Source organism: Pseudochaenichthys georgianus, unplaced genomic scaffold (genome assembly GCF_902827115.2).
Source record: "Pseudochaenichthys georgianus unplaced genomic scaffold, fPseGeo1.2 scaffold_553_arrow_ctg1, whole genome shotgun sequence".
NCBI classification, from domain to species: Eukaryota; Metazoa; Chordata; class Actinopteri; order Perciformes; family Channichthyidae; genus Pseudochaenichthys; species Pseudochaenichthys georgianus.
In genome coordinates, this window is record NW_027263114.1 from 53,453 (window position 1) to 62,427 (window position 8,975).

The following is an 8,975-nucleotide window of genomic DNA, read 5'->3' on the forward strand; positions in this document are numbered from 1 at the left end:
AAGCTGAAAAGTAGATAATGAAGTACTTTGTGTCAGTAGATTTCGTTAAGAATCTTTGACATATTTATGCTTAATTCTCTCAAGAAGGTTACCGAAAGATACACTTTTGTATTTAAAAGCTGAAAAGTAGATAATGAAGTACTTTGTGTCAGTAGATTTGGTTAAGAATCTGACTCTTAATGGCAGTTTGTCATTTTGAGGGTATTTCAGTGAAACAAGGCTGTTTTGAACATTTGACAGATTTATGCTTAAATTCTCTGAGAAAGTTACCGAAAGACACACTTTTCTTTTTAAAAAAGCTGAAAAGTAGATAATGAAGTGTGCTTTGTGTGTACAGACACACAGAAAACACTGAAAAACACAACAAGAAGGACTGTAATACACATGTATCAGACACGCTCCCCTTGCTATAATGATGACAACAGTTTTTAGATGTAAAAAAACACTTTTTTTATTTTTTTCACACACAAAATCAATAGTTATACTGATTGTAGCATCCCCAGGACAGTCTCCAGCATAGCATTCCCCATATTACTGGAGATATCGTGATGGAAGTTTTTCACTTCAGTCAAAATATTCACGTGTATGCTGTTTTCAACACACAGATGCATTACATCTACAAACAGAGCATACAATGAGAGCACATGATACACTTTTGATGTTTGTTTCATTTCTGAGATAATGTTACAGAATGTTTCGGAAAATGAAGATTCCAGGACCACTTTAAATGTTTCGTTTACAATGGTTTCCCAATGACCCGGAATAGTACTGCCAGAACGAACGATATCCAAAATGTCTTCTAGTTTACAAACTTCAGCCATTCTGCTTACACGGGGGTCACTACTCGTTCTGTTTTCAATCGTCCCCATCACCACACTTATTAAAAGGGTATTGACTGCATTATGATCAATATATACAGAGCGTTTTGCATAGTAGTTTCCCATTTTTATTTTACTTAAAGAAAAAAGTCACTGCATCGAACAAGTCCCTGGCTTCTTCTCCATCCGACTGCTGTTTGTTAGTCTTCTTCTTCTCCATCCAACTCTGTATGGATATTTCAAGTCTCTCCTTGAGGCATCTGCATTTTACAAGCTTGTGCTGAAAGGCTTCCGAAGCGCGTCCTGGAAAAGTCATTGTGTACAAATAGTATGTTGAAAATCAAAAAAGAAAACTCAATTCAATACAAATTAATGAATATTTTACCCTGTTCTAAAGTTTTGCACCCTTAAAGAAAAACCCCTTCCTTACCAACTACTTCATATTATACCCTTTGTTAAGTGTTGCGTACATCAGGGTGTATCTCAAAGTATCTTGGTAACATAAAATAACTAAAATATGTAAGTTTATCAGAAAAGAAAAAACCTTGTTTATCTGAACAAGTGTTGCATACACCAACGTGTGTTTAAAAGTATCTTAGTAACACAAGAAAAGAGAAAAAAGCCTTGATGTCAACAAAACTGTATTTTTCCACTGAAATAGCGTTAAAATAAAAAAAAAGTGCCTTTAAAGAAAATGTATTCAGACAAAGTATTTTATTTTCAAAAAAAAAAAAAAAGTTTAAGGTTTTGCATACATAAAAAGTGTATCTTACAGTTCCTTTGTGAGAGAATTACACCCAAATCTGCCAAGTGTCAGGGAAAATTGTTAAAATCACAAACTTACCTTTTAGAGAAACAGTCTTTAAGAAAAAATCTAATCAGACTGTACTTCATTTTCTAGTTTTAAGGTTTTGCATCCCTCAAAGTGTGTCTAAAAGTATCTTGGCAAGAGAAAAAAAGCCAAAATCTGCCTTTAAAAGAATCCGAATTCCTTATAAAGTACTTCATATTCAACCAGTTTCAGTTTTCAGACACCAAACTGTATCTAAAAGTATCTTGGTAACACAAGAAAAAGAGTAAGTGTAATTTCTTCGGTAATGTTACAGAATGTTTCTGAAAAATGAAGATTCCAGGACCACTTTAAATGTTTCGTTTACAATACTATTACATATAGAGGAGAGCTCTTCTTCGGGAACATCCTCTCCCCTACTTTGTACCATCCAGTCATTAAGCCCATATCCATTATCCTGGTGATAATAAGGGTAGGCTACATCAGACTTGGTTTTTCTCAGATCCATGGCTAGTTTTCAACGGTCGTCTTGGTGGGGTCCTTCGTTTAGGTGATTTGCTGAGTGGGGTGGGACTTATTGCGTTGAGTGGGGGGAGTCAGTGTAGAATTGAGAGTTTTTAGAAAAAAAAAGTTCTTTAAGCGTTGTAGCTTTTTCATCTCATCTCCAGCAATAGGTCATCATTTAAGAACAAGTAATAGTTTTGTCAAGATTCTACAGAAAAAAGTCAAAAAAGTATAGTACGTCAGAAATATGTAAAAGTCATATAGTATGTTGAAAAGAAAAAAAAAGAAAACTCAATTCAATACAAATTAATGAATATTTTACCCTGTTCTAAAGTTTTGCACCCTTAAAGAAAAACCCCTTCCTTACCAACTACTTCATATTATACCCTTTGTTAAGTGTTGCGTACATCAGGGTGTATCTCAAAGTATCTTGGTAACATAAAATAACTAAAATATGTAAGTTTATCAGAAAAGAAAAAACCTTGTTTATCTGAACAAGTGTTGCATACACCAAAGTGTGTTTAAAAGTATCTTAGTAACACAAGAAAAAAGAGAAGAAAGCGTTAATGTTAACAAACACTGGATTGTTCCACTGAAATAATAAATAAATAATTTCAAAAAGTGCTCTTAAAAAGAACAAATGTATTCAGATAAAAGTATTTTGTTAGACTATTAAGTCCACGATGGTTATATTTAACCCCTAACCCATTTGTATTATATGTTTGTTGTCCTAATAAAGCCAGAGTCACCTGAAATAATTTTGTCTCCAGACCTTTTTTATTTTTTACATTTTGTAACAATCTTAAAACATTTGTGGTTTGACTCTTTTTAAAAAAGTTCTTTTTCATCTATCATTTTCAACCAAGCAGCAAGAGGTCAAATGTAAGAACAAGTAATAGTTTGTCACGATTTTACGGGAAATAGTCAGAGCGCTATGTCACATCTTAAAGACAGCTTGAACTGGATAAATGGTTAGTCTTTTTCAAACATACCGTACGTTCTGCATGTTAGTATATCTGGCCCATCGATTTAGACCCTACTGCCCTAGACGCATGCCCTCAATAGGGTAGTCACGCTTTGGGAAGAGGTGTTTCATTTCACAGATCCACCTTGATTGTTGTTGTGAAGAGGGACGGGGGAGGAACATTCAGAGGATGAAGAAGCATAAACATAACTTGTTTGTAAAACGGACAGCACGTCAGTTTCAAGAAAGATGACACCGTGTTTATGTATGACATGCAAAATATCTTGAAGTCCTACAAAAAAAAAAAAGGGTACAAGTATATTGTGTTGAAAATATCGCAAAAAGTCGTAATATTGTATAATGTATTAGTTGCATGTTGTATTTTTGCTAGCAATCACTATGTAGTTTTTTCAAAAATATAATGGAAAAAAAAAGCGAGAAAGACAAAAACAAAATACGTTGAAAAGGGGATGAGTATGTCTGGCTCTCGGGGGGTTGGTGTGTTAAGAGTCACAGTCTTAAAGAAAATCTGCTCAGAAAAAGTACTTAACTTTCTACCAGTTGTAAAGTTGTCATACATAAAAAACGCTATCAAAAAAGTAAGAGACTTACTGTTCCTTTGTGAGAGAATTACACACAAATCTGCCGAGTGTCTGTAAAAAGTCTTAAAAATCACAAAACCTGCCTTTTAGAGAAACAGTCTTTTAAAAAAAAGATATGATCAAGGGGGCATTAAGATCTTTAAACTATTAAAACCCTCTTCAAAAGAGACTTCCCCTTCACTGTCCTGCTTCATTGTAGGATTTCTGCCATGTCTCTACTTCAGTTTAACCATCTCTGTTACTATGTGATGGAATACTAGATAAATAAGTAATTAGATACCTTACCGTTACTGCGCTCATAAAGAATGATAAGAATAAGAATAATGCGTATTGAACTGGTTTAATTAATTAGTGATTTTATTTAAGGTAATTAGTTAGAAGCCCTATTTTATCAGTATGTCTGCACAGCAGTTACAATGGTCAAACTACATTAACACAGAATTGTCCCCATTCTTTCTTTAATAGTTACTAACATTAGATATTTTTAATGAGATATGGACCGCAAAACAAAAGATATCCCTGGTTTTCATTTAAAAAATCAAGTCACTGAATGCAAGTAGTTGCCTTAGCTTATTTTGTTATGAGATGATGATGATGTGAATTACTGTTCAAATTAGTTAATGTAATAATCGTTTGGTTATTTTAAGCATAGCCTAATGTTACATTTATGTGCTTAAGAATGCCTTCAAGACAGAGGAGACTGAAGCATATCTTCGGCTGTAGGTGTCTGAACCCCGCATACAAAACTGCATTCGTTTCTGGACTGGAGCACCCAACGGAACAACTAATTCTTTAATAAAGTTTTTCAAAACTTGTTGAAGAAAAAACGGTATACAACATTATATAACCGCCATTGACATAAAGGCATGTATGGTAGAAAGATTTAACCGTACGCTGAAAACTACTGACTTTCTATATATTTAAGTATATTACCTACCCCCCTCTGTTTACAACATGTTTGTCTCCATAGGGGGTTTATGGCTTCTCCATAGGGGGTTTGGGGTTTTCCCCCCTCCCTTATCCTTTAGCAAAAAGGCTTTAAAATATCTGTTTTTTATATGCTTTACTTTGATTTGGAGCACCCAACGGATGGCTGTAAGTTGTCACCGGTGTCTCGCTGATTAAATTCATATCAAGACGTCTCTTGGCCATTTTCTCTCGACTTGAAAAATATTTAAGAGTGACGCTGGCTTTTTATTTAGACAGAGGGAGAGGGTGAGGGGCGGGGAAAGTGTGTGTGTGTGTGTGTGTGTTCCCCCCTCCTCCACCATATGTTCTCTCCCCTCATGTCTTGTTTGCAAAAACAGAGAGGTTTAAATATATGTTTTTTTTAGATGCTTTACTTTTGATTAATTTCATGCTATTTTGCAAGTAATTGTAAGTTACATTCGATACTATATACAGGATTAACCACACAGGAAGTGGTTAGGAGGCGGGATATATATATCCTAGACATATTAATTGATTGAAAACAACGGCATTTTATTTTTCTCATTTTTTTAATTTTAATTTTATTTTGTAAACCGGAAGCGGGGGCGGGACATCCGCCGGAAGCGGGGGCGGGACATCCGGTCGAACGAGGCGGGACTTCCGGTTTTCAAAAATAAAAAAGGCGGGACTTCCGGTCAAATAAGGCGGGACTTCCGGTCGAAAAGGGGCGGGGCGACCTGTCACTTTTTCTGCATACTAATGAGATTGATATGGCATTTGTATCACTACTCACTCTTCCCCACCACAGTGGTTGTTAAAGATATCTTCACAAGCATGAACTCACAGTTCGGAGACAGCGGAGTACTGTTTCCTGTTCATTTGTAAAGACGTTAACGCCACAGTATCAAACAAAAGTACGGGCACGAGCAAAAATAGGACTCAAGTTACTTTTTTGCACAACCATGCAAAAAAGGTTTTAGTCAAGCGTTTAATCCATAAGGCAAAATAATACAGGCAAAGATCAAAAAGATTTACAGGCTGGAAGCAACGAAAAAATGGTGGAAAAAATACTAATGCAGCAACAAAAAAACAACCAACTAAGTTGGTACAAACGCTAAACAGCTAAAACTATAGCTTACTTTAGGAGAGTATCTTGGAGCACTACCTGCTGGACAGACAAGACGAACTGGCACTGACCAAGGCAAAAGCACAGACTAAATACACAGGAGAGGAGTAATGATTAGGGACAGCTGAGGCCCATTGAGGCCAGGCAGGTGATTAACAGGGAAGGAAAAGACACCAGGTGAGGGAGTGAGGTGATCAGCCAGGGCCAGGATGTGACAGTCCCCCCCCCCCCCCCCCCGGCACCGGACGATGCTTGTGGAAATCCCGGATGAGGTCTGGGTCGACAATGTTCTTTGATGATACCCATTCCCTCTCTTCAGGACCATAGCCCTCCCAATCCACCAGATACTGGGGTCCACGACCCCGCCGGCGAGCCGCTTGACAGAATAAACTGGTCGTCTGAGTGGAGAGCCATACTCTCTGGCTGACACCATAGGTGGGAGCAGGGATCTGCGGTCTGCTGCCCTCTTATACCGAGCAGATGTCCTGAGCAGCACTTGTCTAGCCTACTTGGCTACAGGCTGGAAGTCTTTTTTTGTTATTTTACATCTTCGTGTAGTCGTTTTGCATGTATTTTGAGATGTTTAACCTTTCTTAGTGCTCATTTTTCAGTTGTTTTGCATATCTTTGCAGTCATTATGGGTCATTTTGAGACAACTCATTTCAGTTTTCTTTCTTAAACTGAAGAAAAAGTAAAGCACATAGAGCTAATACAGATGCTTTCAATGACTGTATAACAAAAGCTAATGTGTTTCTTCAGAAGAAGGTAGGTAGGGGTGCAGCAGACGCCATTCGGAGCGTGCACGGGAAGGACTACACCGTAGGAACCTCACCGGATATGATGTGTAAGTCCACACATCACACAGATGTATTTGACTTTGTTGCCGTGCTCGCAGAAAAACAGCAGTGTACCCTCTTTCTACAGACGCCAACTCTGGTTCCTCCCAAGACTGGGCCCGGATGCAGGGAATCCCCTTAACCTACACCTTTGAGCTGAGAGATGACGGGACGTTTGGCTTCGAGCTTCCCCAGGATCAGATCCAGCCGACCTGCGAGGAGGCCTACAGCGGAGCCCTGCACATCATCACCTACGCCCACGACAAGACCTTTAGTGGGGCCACTGCAACCGCTGCAACCCTGTGGAGCATGCTGTTAGCCTTGGGTGTCACCGGCACCACCCTGATGTGAGGGGGGGGGGGGGGGAAATAACTCCTGCTGTTTTGCTTTAAGTTTCATTTATCTTGCGTATGTTAGGTTAGTTTCAAGGAGAGCTCCAGTTTTTAAGCTATACATTTTTGTAGATTAATCATGAGCAAAAGTATGTAAATGCATCATACATACCAATGCACCTTTGATTATATTTATTATACATAAATACATCTATAATTAATCATAGACTTCAATACAAATCTTATTTTAGGCAATGCCTGACACATTAGTATATCCACAAATCTTTTTTTTATTTAATTGAATATGACGACGTCGACATATAAATAACATCTGGCGCCAAAAAGCAATACAAAATAAAAACCTTTAAACGTGTCTTGTGTTCAAAACATTTCAAGTCCTTGTGCCACTCTAAATTGTGTTTTATGTTTTAGAAACTACATGTTATCCATCCACCGTTGTAAACCAAGATATTGAGTTTTGAAGAGGTATTTTTGCTTTGGAAGTTTCCCAATGCAAACATTTAAAGCTGAGTTTCAATGCTGGAGGTTATTATGTTCCTGAATGGCTGGAAGCCTTGTTGTCTCAGGTTGGCTAACGGCAAGAAGAGCAGTTCCTCTGGAGGAAACTGGTCCCATGGAGTCCAGGTCCAACCTGTCAGGCAGAGAACGAAGCATATGTCGGGTAAGTAGGACACGTTTTCATCTAAATCTTGTAAAAACATCCGTTCGGCTTCACATACCCTCATTTTTCTCTGGCTCCAGGTTCTCTGGCTCTCCTGACTGCTTCCTGTCCAGTTCTCCTTGCATGATGATGGTGACGTAGTGGTGCTGCTCCTCCAGTTTGATGGAGTTCACCACCGAGGCATAGCAGACGTTCACCAAACACACCCCTGCTTCCTCCAACACCTCTCTGTGAGCACACTCCTCCCACGTCTCTCTTTCAATGACATAGACATGAGTGTCACATCCAATTAAAGTCATCATATGCATGATAAACAGTTATTATACTGACGACTGCATCCACTTGCAGGACCTTTTTTGACATGACTGAATGTCTAAGAAAGAAGGTTCTTAAAAACACACTCCTGAACACCAAAATTACACATTTGTATTTGTGTACACCTATTTGGCAGGCAAGTATAATAATGCACATTTAAAACATGTTTTCATATATGCTGAACACTTTGGGATAATTCGGCTCTATACAAACTTGCAAAGACGTTTTTATTTCATTGTAATGGGGTTTATTTGTTGTGTGTGGAGCTTGCTAACTAGCTGCTTATGTTACCTACCCAAACTCCAAGTGGCCGCCGGGGAGCTGGTACTTCCCTTGGCCCATTGCACTTCTCCGTTTCCCCAGGAGAACACAGCCGGGGTGGGCTGAGTCTGTTATCAGAACCCCGACCCCAACTCCTGGAAGTTTCATAGTTTTATCAGACATCTGTGCAACCTTAAATACGACTCACGTATATTAAAAAAGCTAGCTAAACCAGAGCAAGAGGGTTCCCGTCTGTGAACTTCCGTTTTCGCTTTAAACATCGTTTGAAAGATATTTCTTCGGTACATTAGCTTTTAGTTGAGTCAGTGTCAATATGCTTATGTAATACGTAGATGACAGTATGTCTTCTAAAATGTACTATTTAGTTAGTTATTTTTAGTATGCTGGTATTTATGTATTATGGTATGGAGAACAAAATTCGGCCATAAATAAGAGAGATATTCAGAAATAAAAGTCTCAATTATTAAATACATGTGCAGGTACATTTTTGTATTCATATATAATTATTTTCATGGTTAATGTATTTATGTTTACATTTATTTCCCTAATAATTCCTTTCCCTAATTTTCTCTGGATTTCCTGTTTCCATATACTGGAGGACTGTGATCGCCATCTGTTGGTGATTTGGTTTTTCTCTTTTTGATAACGATTTGTGCAGATACGTTTATACAGTTTTTCTCTCTATTGCCTGAAGACAATTTTGAGTGAAATGTAATATTTTAGTGTATTGACTACATTTTGCATGTGTACTATTCACAGAAGTGTTTATATATTTTCCTTTGACTGGTCACTTC

At 37.9% G+C, this 8,975-nt stretch overlaps 2 protein-coding genes across 3 annotated transcripts; one reads left to right on the forward strand and one right to left on the reverse strand.

Moving 5' to 3' along the window:
* Positions 1-6,054: 6,054 nt before the first annotated feature.
* LOC117443195 (carboxypeptidase O-like) lies at positions 6,055-7,275 on the forward strand. Of its 2 annotated transcripts, XM_034079147.2 has the most exons (3): positions 6,055-6,169; positions 6,494-6,578; positions 6,659-7,275. In XM_034079147.2, exons 2-3 carry the CDS (start codon positions 6,572-6,574, stop codon positions 6,919-6,921), a joined length of 270 nt encoding a protein of 89 aa, XP_033935038.1. In that variant the 5' UTR covers positions 6,055-6,169; positions 6,494-6,571; the 3' UTR covers positions 6,922-7,275. The 2 variants fall into 2 exon arrangements, with proteins under 2 accessions (XP_033935038.1, XP_033935037.1); XM_034079146.2 differs by having other exon boundaries at positions 6,055-6,578.
* Positions 7,173-8,631, reverse strand: nudt15 (nudix (nucleoside diphosphate linked moiety X)-type motif 15). The gene is made up of 3 exons (XM_034079145.2): positions 8,195-8,631; positions 7,643-7,839; positions 7,173-7,554 (listed from the first exon to the last, which is right to left on the reverse strand). Exons 1-3 carry the CDS (start codon positions 8,341-8,343, stop codon positions 7,424-7,426), a joined length of 477 nt encoding a protein of 158 aa, XP_033935036.1. The 5' UTR covers positions 8,344-8,631; the 3' UTR covers positions 7,173-7,423.
* Positions 8,632-8,975: the final 344 nt, after the last annotated feature.